At 40.7% G+C, this 14,131-nt stretch overlaps 1 protein-coding gene across 1 annotated transcript in view; it reads right to left on the bottom strand.

Annotated features, from left to right (window-relative positions):
• Positions 1–14,131, bottom strand: part of RASGEF1A (RasGEF domain family member 1A) — a 47,746-nt gene that overhangs the window by 19,830 nt on the left and 13,785 nt on the right. Inside the window, exon 2 of the mRNA XM_044299576.1 lies at positions 706–885. Within this exon, the coding sequence (XP_044155511.1) occupies positions 706–885 (180 nt within the window). The remainder of the gene's footprint in view (positions 1–705; positions 886–14,131) is intronic.

The following is a 14,131-nucleotide window of genomic DNA, read 5'->3' as shown; positions in this document are numbered from 1 at the left end:
TTGTGAACCAGATGAATCAAGTTGAACATTTCTAAAATATTGCTCTTTCTGAATGTTTTTTTGAGACCTGGATTTTGTCACAGAACACAAAAGTGTGATAATATGACTGCTATGTATGAAGCCTCCTGTGATATCTACAGAGCATATCGTTCTTTGTAGCTGATACGAATCCCCCTTCTCGCCAGTTCCCTGTCACACTCGGAGCAGTGCATGGGAAATGCTAAAGAACTATAAATCGCTTAGTTTCCTAGCAACATAATCAATCACAATGAAAAATGGGAAGACATCAGACAGTTTGGAGCAGGGTTTTTTGCTACATGTGGGCAGGAATTTGGTTGTGTCTAACAGAAAAATGTTCTTGACCTTTCACATACATTGGATATTTGCAAAGCGGGTTTAGCGACAGCACATTCTGTTCTGCAGAAGACAAAGGATAAACAGGGGCCCAAGAAACAAAGGAGCTGTTCAAAGGGTTACAGAGCAAATTATGTCATGATCAGAAGGAGGAACTCTGCTGCTTTAGTCAAATGGAGGACATTGTCAGATGGCACATTTCAATATATACCAGTCATGTACCAAATTAGAAAAGAAAGGCCTGACCTAAACTAGAAATGCATCTAATGAAAGCACAGGGCTTCCATAGTCTATTAACGCACAGGAGAACAGATCACAGCATTCAATATATAGAAAGAAAACTTCACTTACATCTGGATAGTAATCCACCGTAGGCACCAGGCGTTCAATCAAGGCTTCCAAGGACCCAGACACCAAACAGCCATCTTGATATACTGGATCTCCACATTGCTCCCCCATTTCTGGCTGTACCTGTCCACTACAGGAAGAGCCAAGCATGCTGGGAAATATTGGTGTCTGTGGCATGCTTTCCTGGAAGACAAGAAAAAAGCTAATTCAGACAAACCCAAAAAAAATAATATATATATTATTTGTTCCTGAAATTCTGATTAATACAGTTCTGATTGTGTTTTTATGTAGTAATCCGGGGTATATAGGGGCAGCCTGTGTAACTGCTATGGCACCCATGGGGGAAGGCAGGTGCATGGCCATCCTGTTCTATGATGGGGGTGTAGTGACATGAACCAGGAGCAAGGGCATATATATTTTATTTTCTATAAGACTCTCTTTCCTGCGCAAACAGGTAAAATGTAGAAGGCATCGTGGGTGCCGCTAGGGAGACTCGTCCCTGTCACAGCCTGCCATTGGCTGACCCTACCTCGTCAGTAGATGTTTTGATCCATGCAATGGGAACATGCACCAGCGGCCATGCGGGGAGGGGTAAGTATAACCTATATGAGGTGCCTGGACATTAGGATGTTTATTATAGGGGTTGGATAACCCCTTTAACAATCCTACCACAGACAGTGCGCCAAGGTAGGGGGGAGGCAGGTTATCTTACAGTCAGACCCAAGACAGTGAGGAGGAGGAGGGGGACATGGCTGCACTCCTGGGACACAAAAAAGTGAAGATTATATGTTTTATTTTATTTTACTTCATGAAAGTTGTTAAAAGGGTTTTCTGAGACTTATATATTGATGACCTATCCTCCGGATGGGTCATCAGTATATGACACCTGGAACCCCCACCGATCAGCTGTTTGAGAAGGCACTGGTGCTTCTGCGAGAGCCATGGCCTTCTCCCTGCCTACCTAGCACAACCCTGTACATTGTATAGCGGCTGTGCCTCGTATTGCTGCTCAGCCCCATTCACTTCACTGGAGCTGTGCCTAGGCCAGGTGACCGATGAACATGTCATCACTTGGCCTAGGGAAAGCTGCGAGCAGGCCTCAGCCAATAGCACAGCTAGCTGGTTCTTAGTTTAAATATAGCAATGCATGAAATGTACATGTTCTCCCCAGCTTTCTGTGGCATCCCATAATCCAAGGACAGGATTAGCTTAGCTAGCTTTCTGGTGGTAAAAAAAAAGGTCCCTAGTGCATTTGAATGACAGGAATTAGACTGACCAATGTGAATGATTACAATACATTCTGCATACATATATGGATTATATCGTAGTCATATAAATAAGAAATACATTCATAACAAATATTATATTTTGTAGATGTCCAAAAGGTTCTAATAAAAACACATTTGTGATCTTTATCTTCCTAGAAAGCAACAAACACAAAATATATAAATTTCCCTTTGCTGGTTCTAAATTCATGCTGCAACAAAATTAATGACATTGTAAATATATACATGGTTCAAGCACTGTCCCAAATAGCAGAGAATACATATTTGTCCACTATCACAAATTCCTTGGAGGTCTCCTTGAGCACTACAGAGAATGTAGTAATACTATGATGTTAAATAACTTCTTGTCCCATGACATTCCATTTCCTAAGGCACAACAATTAGACCTGAGATTTCAGAATATTAATTACTATCTTGTCTGCTGGTGATGGCTAAAATTTGACACTGGCTTCACACATGACATAGATTGCGATTCATGGCTGGAAAATACCCAGAAGGAATTCAGTCTGTTTGCATTCAGAGGAGGTTTCAACAAGTGGAATGTCGTCTGGTTACATTAAATAATGAGCCTTTAAAGTCCAAGGTCAGGATCAGAGTTTTGTTTATGGGCACCATGGCACGTTGCTGTTTACAGCTGAGGGACACAACAGCGTGTGTTCTTCACCAAAACCTGTCTGTGGAATTCCATCTCGGCAATTGTCAATGCTTCTCTTATGAAGGATTATAAAAAGCCTACACACATACAGTCCTGATCAAAAGTTTAAGACCACTTGAAAAATGGCAAGAAATCTTATTTAGCATGGCTGGATCTTAACAAGGTTCCAAGTAGAGCTTCAACATGCAACAAGAAGAAATGGGAGTGAGAAAAAACATTTTTTGAGCATTCAATTTAATGAAAACAACAAATAAACTGAAACAGGCAGTTTTTTAGCTGATCAAAAGTTTAGGACCACACCTCCCAAAAAAAAACTAAACTCTCCCAAAACAGAAATCCAACTTCCAAACATTAACTCAGTAATGAGTAGCTCTGCCGTAATTGTTTATCACTTCAAAAATTTGGTTTCGGCATGCTTGATGCAAGCGTTTCCATGAGGTGAGTGGAAACATTTCTCCAAGTTGTGAAGACAGCCGCACGAAGGCCATCTACTGTCTGGAACTGTTGTCTATTTTTGCAAACTTCCCTTTTCCATCCATCCCCAAAGGTTCTCAATTGGATTTAGATCAGGGGAACACGCAGGATGGGCCAAAAGAGTGATGTTATTCTCCTGGAAGAAGTCCCTTGTCTTGGGGGCATTGTGTACTGTAGCGTTGTCCTGTTGAAAAACCCAGTCGTTACCACACAGACGAGGGCCCTCAGTCATGAGGAATGCTCTCTGAAACATCTGGACATAGCAAGCGGCCATTTGACGCCTCTGCACTTACTGAAGCTCTATTATTCCACTGAAGGAAAAAGCACCCCAGACCATTATGGCACCCCCTCTACTGAGGCCCGTAGAAAACATCTCAGGTGGGATCTACTTGTCATGCCAGTAACGTTGGAAACCATCAGGACCATCAAGGTTACATTTTTTCTCATCAGAGAATAAAACTTGCTTCCACCTTTGAATGGCCCATGTTTGGTGCTCTCTAGCAAAGTCCAAATGAGCAGTTCTGTGGCGTTCAAGGAGACGAGGTCTTTGAAGATGTTTTTGAAGCCCTTCAGTCTCAGATGCCGTCTGATGGTTATGGGGCTGCAGTCAGCACCAGTAAGGGCCTTAATTTGGGTCGAGGATCGTCCAGTGTCTTGACGGACAGCAAATTGGATCCTCCGGCTCAGTGCTGAGGAAATTTTTTGGGGTATTCCATTTGACTTTTTTGTTCCATAACCCTCAGGATCATTTAAGAAATTCTTACTGCGTCCCACCTCAGCAGCGATGTCGTGCTGTGAGAGACCCTGCTTACGCAGTTCAACAACCCGACCACATTCAAAAAGGGAGAGTTTTTCTGCCTTTGCCATCACAACGTGTGACTGCCTGACAGAAAATGACAATGAATCCACATCTTTGCACAGATTTGGCCTTTTTAAGGCATGCGGTCCTAAAATTTTGATCAGCTAAAAAACAGCCTGTTTCAGTTTATTCGTTGTTTTCATTAAATTGAATGCTCAAAAAATGTTTTGTCTCACTCCCATTTCTTCTTGTTGCATGTTGAAGCTCTACTTGGAACCTTGTTAAGATCCAGCCATGCTAAATATGATTTTTTTGCCATTTTTCAAGTGGTCTTAAACTTTTGATCAGGACTGTACATCTGTTTCGGTTCCATATAATTATAGTTGACAGACACCTTCAATATATTTTCTAGAGTGGGCAAAAATCTAAAAAGAAGCCCTGGTTACCATTATCAACATATTTTTTCATACCCAAGAAGGTTAAGGGGGGTTTTCTGGCTCCTCTCCAGCTATCTGCAGCGCCATTGGCCTATTCCTCTACAAGCACAGCAACTTCATAAAGGTCATACTGACCCAAACTTTTTCTCGATATCTAGATTTAATTATATAAAATGTGGAAAAAACAAGAGAAATGCAGTCTATTGCTCTATATGATGAATTATGTAATAAATCTATATAACCTAATCTTTGTTACTATGCAGTTGAGATGGTGTGTGGTTCCACTTTCTTTAATAGTATTCTCAGGATACATCATTAATATTTGATCAGTGAGGGTACAACACCCGATTGACCAGCTGTTCCTTGATTAGATCTTGAATGGGGAGGGAAGACCAACTTAGGTCAAGTTGTAGTAGCCACGCTGGGTTACTGCAGCTCACCTCCCTGTAAAGTGACGTTGTATAGAGAGTTGAGCTGTGGTAACCTGGCACGGCCGCTACACATTGAATGGAGCTGTGCTTCCTAATCCATTCAAAGTTCTTATTTCACTGCTGGAGGCTGCAGAGAACAGATGATCAAGGGGGTACAGAGTGTTGGGCCCCCACTGATCAGATATCCTGAGGATCAGGAAACTCCTTTAAAAATGGTATTGATGTAGTATAAAAATTATAGTGTGCACCTGTACCAAAGATCTTATAATTTGCTCATCTAAATTTGTCACACATAAGTCAATATCTTAGGGTTGAACCCCCATTTACATGTTTTGATGGACACAATACTTGATATTCAGTATGATGGTCAGCCTAGCTTACATGATAAATAGCTTGCTCTCTAGTCACAGTGGTGACTCAGAAGCATTAATGTATTCTATTCTCCTACTTGTCTGCCTACATCATGTCTCAAGACAATTGCATATTTATAGTGCAGCTATAAATAACTTTCTTGAGGATCGAAGCAGAAAATTTAAATAGCTCAAGACTTCACAAAAAAAAAGGTACCAATTTGGAGAAATGGAAATAGAAATCTCACAATGACCTGTCTTCATCCCAGTGACTATATTGGGGCTATCATGCCTGAGAGCAATTGTCATATTTTTATATGTTGCTATAATACAATTATAAATATTTGGTAGTGAAGTTGATGAGCATCAAGTACTGGAAGGTTATGTTCCTGGAATGTCTGAAAGTTGTGACAGGCTACTACTACTTTTATAGCATTGTGTCTCATCATGCATACTAGGTGGGTGGCCTGACAGTTTCCCGACATAATACATAGTGGAATGGATATATGCTAATAGTATACTAGAACTTTTCCCTGAGGGTGAATTCACATGCAGCAGATTTGTTGCCAACATTTTGGCAACTGTCCAGTTTAATGTATTTTTGTTCTAGATGCACTGGGCCATAAGACACACCTAGGTTTTAGAGGAGGCCCCCAATGTTAATACAACCCTCAATCGGACCCCCAATATTAATAAGACCTCAAATCAGACCCCTAATGTTAATAAGTCCTCAGATCAGACCCACAATCAGTCCTCATCTAAGACCCCAATGTGAATGACCCCCAATCAGATCTCAGATAAGACTGCTGGCTGCGGCTGAGACTGCTGGGACCAAGTGCTGGCTGTGGCTGAGATTGCTGGCACTGACTGATGGTTAAGATGGCTGACACTGACTGGTGGCTGAGACTGGTGGCATTGACTGATGGCTTTGGCTGTACGACTGGCACTAACTGCTGATGCTGAGACTGCTGGTAGCAACTGGTAGGTCAGACTGCTGACAGGGGCTCCTCTCTATATGGCTGATAGTGCTGTGACTGACGAACAGAAATGGCGGCTGGGACTGATGAACAGAAATGGTGGTGCTCCAACCTGCTTGCCGGCGCCAGGTGTGGGCGGTGCAGGAGGCATGAGGAGTGCCATGTCCTGATTGGTTGGCCCGCTGGTGTGAGCGGTGCAGGGGCGTGTTATTATTTGGGTTATTCCTGCAGTATAGAAATCTTTTGCTAGAGGTAGTTGTGCATTGTGTGTGTATATATATATTACTCTTTTTATGAGGCAAGGTAACCCAAAAATGGCTCATCTAGCACAGTTTTTATTATTATTATTTTTTTTCACCTGACAGAGTAGATAATGTGATATTTTTATAGAGCAGGTCAGAACGATGCGGCGATACCTAATAAGTCAAATTTTTTCATTTTTGTGGGGATTTACACAAAAAAATATAGAAAAAAAATCATGTTTTTGTGTTTCCATTTTCTGAAAATCATATATTTTTTAAATTTTTGGGGAGATTGTCTTAGGTAGGGTCTCATTTATTGCTGGAAGAGATGATTTGATTGGTACCACTATGGGGCACATATGACTTTTTGATTGCTTTGTATTACACTTTTTGTGATGTAAGGTGATAAAAAAAAATGGGCACATTTTTAATTTTACTTTTTTACGGCGTTTACCAGATGGGTTGGATCACATACTATTTTTATAGAGCAGGTTGTTACAGACACAGCGATGCCTAATATTTGCATTTTTTTATTTTATTTTATACAATAAAAGCATTTTTTTTAAAGAAATCATGTTTTTGGGTTTCCATTTTCTGAAAGCCATATTTTTTTATTTTTTAGGTTAATTTTTTGGGCACATTTTTTTTAATGGTGTTCACCAGTTGGGTTGGATCACATGCATGGATCACATGCTATGTCGTTACCGACATGATACCTAACATGTGCATTTTTTTTAAACTTTATTTTATTCAATAAAAGCTTGTATGCAAAAAAAAAAAAATCATGTTTTTGTGTCTCCATTTTCTGAAAGCCATATTTTTTATTTTTTGGGATGATTGGCTTATGTAGGGGCTGAGTCTTTGTGGGATGAGGTCACGGTTTGATTGGTGCTAATTTTGGATACATATAACTTTTTAAATCACTTATTAAAAAAAAAAGTGCGGTGGGCAAAATTGCAATTCCATCATAGTTTTTCATTTTTTTTATAGTGTTGCACACGGCGATACCAAACATGTTTAGTGTTTTTTTTTTTTTTTTACATTTTTAACCAATTATGTGTGTATATAGGAATTATTTTTATGAATTTATTTTTTTACTTTTTCACTTTTTTTTTTACTTTTTTGGGACCCAGACCCACTTGGTTCTTGAATATCCAGTGAGTCTTATGGCTTACAATACACTGCAGTACACTATATAGTGTACTGCAGTATATTGAACTCAGGGCTGGGCGATTTGGCCTAAAATTTATATCGCAATATAATTTTAAGCATGTGCGACAACCATATATATCGCAATATATTATTTTCTATATTTTTTGGGGGGGTGAAAATATATATTTTTTACTTTTTATTTACTATTAGCCTCCTTAGGGGCTAGAACCCTTGTCTTGTTCACTCTAATAAAGCTCTATTAGGGTGAATAGGACTTTACACTGTCCCTGCTGCCCTGTGCTTTGTGCACATGGCAGCAGGGAGCTTACCACGGCAGCCAGGGCTTCAGCAGCATCCTGGCTGCCATAGTAACTGATCGGAGCCCCAGGATTACACTGCTTGGGCTCCAATCAGAAGCTGCCACTGTGCCACCAATGGGTGGGGAGGGGGAGACCCTGAGGCCATTGCCACCAATGATTTAATACTGTGGGGGGCGCACTGCAGGGGGGGACCGCAATTCATATAATATTGAGAAGAGGGAAGTAGAAGGGAGGGACTGTGGCCACTGCGCCACCAATGAATATAGTTAATGCTTGAATACAAACGTAGCCTGCGTGTGCAGGCCATATCCCATACCCGGTCTCTATGAGGGCGTGCTGCAATCCGCTGCAATTAACCCCTCAGGACCTGAGGGGTTAATTGCGGTGGATTGCAGCGATATAGAGGCCGGGGGCCGGGTATGGGATATAGCCGGCACATGCAGGCTATGTATGTATTCAAGCATTAACTATATTCATTGGTGGCGCAGTAGCCACAGTCCTTCCCTCCTACTGTTCTCTGTTCTTATTGGTGGCCAATGGCAGCCGCACACAGTGGGGAGGGAGGGAGCTTAACCCTTCAAACCCTAAGGACCGTGGCATGGAAAGGGTTAAACAGTTTTGGAGCGCTGTGTGTGTGTGTGTGTGTGTGTGTGTGTGTGTGGAGTGCTGTGTCCTGATTGGACGCCCCGCTGCACATGCCCAAAACTGGTGACACACACACGGACCCAGGGCAGTCACGCAGGGATTTTATTATTATAATTAGATGTACCCTTTTCTAATGATTACACTATCCCAAAATGTTTAAATGAAAAAATGCAGCTCCCCTGGAGCACATGGGATGGGTCAAAAATGTTGAGATTTGTTTTACACGTTAATATTTAGTTATTTATTTATTCACCTATATACAGTTGCAAGAAAAAGTATGTGAACCCTTTGGAATTATATGGATTTCTGCACAAATTGGTCATAAAATGTGATCTGATCTTCATCTAAGTCATAACAATAGACAATCACAGTCTGCTTAAACTAATAACACACAAAGAATTAAATGTTACCATGTTTTTATTGAACACACCATGTAAACATTCACAGTGCAGGTGTAAAAAGTATGTGAACCCTTGGATTTAATAACTGGTTGAACCTCCTTTGGCAGCAATAACTTCAACCAAACGTTTCCTGTAGTTGCAGATCAGACGTGCACAAAGGTCAGGAGTAATTCTTGACCATTCCTCTTTACAGAACTGTTTGAGTTCAGCAATATTCTTGGGATGTCTGGTGTGAATCGCTTTCTTGAGGTCATGCCACAGCATCTCAGTCGGGTTGAGGTGAGGACTCTGACTGGGCCACTCCCGAAGGCGTATTTTCTTCTGTTTAAGCCACTCTGTTGTTGATTTACTTCTATGCTTTAGGTCGTTGTCCTGTTGCAACACCCATCTTCTGTTGGGCTTCAGCTGGTGGACAGATGGTCTTAAGTTCTCCTGCAAAATGTCTTTCAAAAACTTGGGAATTAATTTTTCCTTCGATAATAGCAATCCGTCCAGGCCCTGATGCAGCAAAGCAGCTCCAAACCATGATGCCCCCACCACCATACTTCACAGTTGGGATGAGGTTTTGATGTTGGTGTGCTGTGCTGCTTTTTCTCCACACACATTGTTCTGTGTTTCTTCCAAACAACTCAACTTTGGTTTCATCTGTCCACAGAATATTTTGCCAGTACTGCTCTGAAACATCCAGGTGCTCTTGTGCAAACTGTAAATGTGCAGCAATGTTTTTTTTGCACAGCAGTGGCTTCCTCTGTGGTATCCTCCCATGAAATCCATTCTTGTTTAGTTTTTTACGTATAGTAGATTCGCTAACAGGGATGTTAGCATATGCCAGAGACTTTTGTAAGTCTTTAGCTGACACTCTAGGATTCTTCTTCACCTCATTGAGCAGTCTGCGCTGTGCTCTTGCAGTCATATTTACAGGACGGCCACTCCTAGGGAGAGTAGTAGCAGTGCTGAACTTTCTCCATTTATAGACAATTTGTCTTACCGTGCACTGATGAACAGCAAGGCTTTTGGAGATACTTTTATAACCCTTTCCAGCTTTATGCAAGTCAACAATTCTTAATCGTAGGTAGTCTGGGAGCTCTTTTGTGCGAGGCATCATTCACATCAAGCAATGCGTCTTGTGAAAAGCAAACTCAGAACTAGTGTGTGTTTTTTATAGGGCAGCTGTAACCAACACCTCCAATCTCATCTCATTGATTGGACTCCAGTTGGCTGACACCTCACTCCAATTAGCTCTTGGAGATGTAATTAGACTAGGGGTTCACGTACCTTTTCCACATGCACTGTGAATGTTTACATGGTGTGTTCAATAAAAACATGGTAACATTTAATTCTTTGTGTGTTATTAGTTTAAGCAGACTGTGATTGTCTATTGTTATGACTTAGATGAAGATCAGATCACATTTTATGACCAATTTGTGCAGAAATCCATATAATTTCAAAGGGTTCACATACTTTTTCTTGCAACTGTAGTGCTGACATATTCTGCAGCGCTTTTGCAGAAACTATCATCACACTGTCCCCAATGGGGATCACAATCTGTTCCCCATCAATATGTCTTTGGAGTGTCACTGACTTTAGTTGGCCAATGCAGTTAACCTGTTTTTTTTATTTTTTATTTTGCACAACCGATACTGACATTGCTAATAGCTGCTCTTAAATTTTGTCTATTAAAAGGTGTGTGACGCCATTCTGAATATTGTAACATGTAACTCATGTTTTATAAGCTATGAGGTGTGTAGCTACGTACAATGGGTTAGGCTTCTATATTCTGTATTTATCTGTCAGTACTATATTTAATAGTTGTAAATGCTTGGCTTGCCCCATTGGCTTTACCATAAAGACTAGAACAATCCAGGTTATATAATATGCACCTTCATTATTGCAAATTAGCAGATGAACGAGGTGTGTCAAAGCATCAGACTCTTGGCCAGAATCCTGAGTTCTGTACGTCTTGGTCTAAGCGTCTTTGGGATTTGGGGACATTCTGTGCCTTTAGAGAAATGGTTGCAGGAGCCTCCCTGCAGCCTACTTGTTTACTAGGAAGGCACTGGTCGGAATGCTTTGTAGAGGCAGGCTATCCCAACAGGGTTTACTACATTAAGTAGCACCTTTGTACCAAATCTTAAACTCTAATTGGAGGCTTAGAGTTGAGTGAGGCAGCAACAATGTGGCCAGGCAGAACAGCTTGCTTTTGGGGGTGTGTGACTATTAAATAATTTTCGTAAAACCGATGACCTCTAAACCCAAATCCTTTATTGTTACAGTCAGTACACTCCATTCACTTACTAATGGCTTTACAGATTGCTACATACAAAAGCTACTTTATCAAGTGGCTCAGCCAATGCATGTTGCACCACTCAACAATACAGTCATAAAATATAAAGTATAGGAAAATTATGGAGCGCTCAGGATAAAGTAAGAATGCCTCTTGAGAAAAAGGACATAAATATGCTTCTTGAGAGAAAGGACATTTTAATGCGACTCATAAGCCTTACCTCCAAATGTAGCTATATATATATATATACATATACACATAGTGGATATAAAAAGTCTACACCCCCCTGTTAAAATGTCAGGTTTCTGTGATGTAAGAAAATGAGACAAAGATAAATCAGTTCAGAACTTTTTCCAACTTTAATGTGACCTATAAACTGTACAACTCAATTGAAAAACAAACTGAAATATTTTAGGTAGAGGGAAGAAAAAATATAAAAATAAAATAATATGGTTGCATAAGTGTGCACACCCTTAAACTAATACTTTGTTGAAGCACCGTTTGATTTTATTACAGCACTCAGTCTTTTTGGGTATGTGTCTATCAGCATGGCACATTTTGACTTGGCAAGATTTGCCCACTCTTCATTGCAAAAACACTCCAAATCTGTCAGATTGCGAGGGCATCTCCTGTGCACAGCCCTCTTCAGATTACCCCACAGATTTTCAATCGGATTCAGGTCTGGGCTCTGGCTGGGCCATTCCAAAACTTTAGTCTTCTTCCGGTGAAGTGATTCCTTGGTTGATTTGGATGTATGCTTTGGGTCGTTGTCACGCTGAAAGATAAAGTTCCTCTTCATGTTCAGCTTTCTAGCAGAAGCCAGAAGGTTTTGTGCCAATATTGACTGGCATTTGGAACTGTTCATAATTCCCGCTAGCTTAACTAAGGCCTCAGTTCCAGCTGAAGAAAAATAGCCCCAAAGCATGATGCTGCAACCACTATGCTTTACTGTGGGTATGGTGTTCTTTTGGTGATGTGCAGTGTTGTTTTTGCACCATACATATCTTTTGGAATTATGGACAAAAAGTTAAACCTTGGTTTCATCAGACCATAACACCTTTTCCCACATGCTTTTTGCAAAATGTAGCCTGGCTTGGATGTTTTTCTTTATAAGAAAAGGCTTTTGTCTTGCCACTCGTACCCCGTAGCCCAGACATATGAAGACTACAGGAGATTGTTGTCACATGTACCACACAGCCAGTACTTGCCAGATATTCCTGCAGCTCCTTTAATGTTGCTGTAGGCCTCTTGGTAGCCTCCCGTTTTTTCATAAATTTTGGAGGGATGTCCAGTTCTTGGTAATGTCACTGTTGTGCTACATTTTCTCCACTTGATGATGACGACTGTCTTCACTGTGTTCCATGGTATATCTAATTCCTTAGAAATTCTTTTGTACCCTTCTCCTGACTGATACATTTTAACAATGAGATCCCTCTGATGCTTTGGGAGCTCTCTGTGGACCATGGCTTTTGCTGTGGGATGCGACTAAGAAAATTTCAGGAAAGACCAACTAGAGCAGCTGAACTTTATTTAGGGTTAATCAGAGGCACTTTAAATGATGGCAGGTGTATGCTGACTCCTATTTAACATGATTTAGATTGCTTAATTCTGAACACAGCTACATCCCCAGTTATAAGTGCACACTTATGCAACCACATTATTTTTGTTTTTTCGTTTTTCTTCCCTCCACCTAAAAGATTTTAGTTTGTTTTTCAATTGATTGGCACAGTTTATAGGTCACTTTAAAAGGTGGAAAAAGTTCTGAAATAATTTATCTTTGTCTCATTTTTTTACACCACAGAAACCTGACATTTTAACAGGGGAGTGTAGACTTTTTATATCCACTATATATATATATATATATATATATATATATATATATATACACAGTACAGACCAAAAGTTTGGACACACCTTCTCATACAAAGAGTTTTCTTTATTTTCATGACTATGAAAATTGTAGATTCACACTGAAGGCATCAAAACTATGAATTAACACATGTGGAATTATATGCATAACAAAAAAGTGTGAAACAACTGAAAATATGTAATATTCCAAGTTCTTGAAAGTAGCCACCTTTTGCTTTGATTACTGCTTTGCACACTCTTGGCATTCTCTTGATGAGCTTCAAGAGGTAGTCACCTAAAATGGTTTTCACTTCACAGGTCAGGTTTAATAAGTGGGATTTCTTGCCTTATAAATGGGGTTGGGACCATCAGTTGCATTGTGGAGAAGTCAGGTGGATACACAGCTGATAGTCCTACTGAATAGACTGTTAGAATTTGTATTATGGCAAGAAAAAAGCAGCTAAGTAAAGAAAAATGAGTGCCCATCATTACTTTAAGAAATGAAGGTCAGTCAAATTGGGAAAACTTTGAAAGTGTCCCCAAGTGCAGTCACAAAAACCATCAAGCGCTACAAAGAAACTGACTCACATGCGGACCGCCCCAGGAAAGGAAGACCAAGAGTCACCTCTGCTGCGGAGGATAAGTTCATCCGAGTCACCAGCCTCAGAAATCGCAGGTTAACAGCAGCTCAGATTAGAGACCAGGTCAATGCCACACAGAGTTCTAGCAGCAGACACATCTCTAGAACAACTGTTAAGAAGAGACTGTGTGAATCAGGCCTTCATGGTAGAATATCTGCTAGGAAACCACTGCTAAGGACAGGCAATAAGCAGAAGAGACTTGTTTGGGCTAAAGAACACAAGGAATGGACATTAGACCAGTGGAAATCTGTGCTTTGGTCTGATGAGCCCAAATTTTAGATCTTTGGCTCCAACCACCGTGTCTTTGTGCGACGCAGAAAAAGTGAACGGATGGACTCTACATGCCTGGTTCCCACCGTGAAGCATGGAGGAGGAGGTGTGATGGTGTGGGGGTGCTTTGCTGGTGACACTGTTGGGGATTTATTCAAAATTGAAGGCATACTGAACCAGCATGGCTACCACAGCATCTTGCAGCGGCATGCTATTC

Source organism: Bufo gargarizans, chromosome 6 (genome assembly GCF_014858855.1).
Source record: "Bufo gargarizans isolate SCDJY-AF-19 chromosome 6, ASM1485885v1, whole genome shotgun sequence".
Taxonomy (NCBI): domain Eukaryota; kingdom Metazoa; phylum Chordata; class Amphibia; order Anura; family Bufonidae; genus Bufo; species Bufo gargarizans.
This window is presented reverse-complemented; position numbering and strand designations above follow the sequence as displayed.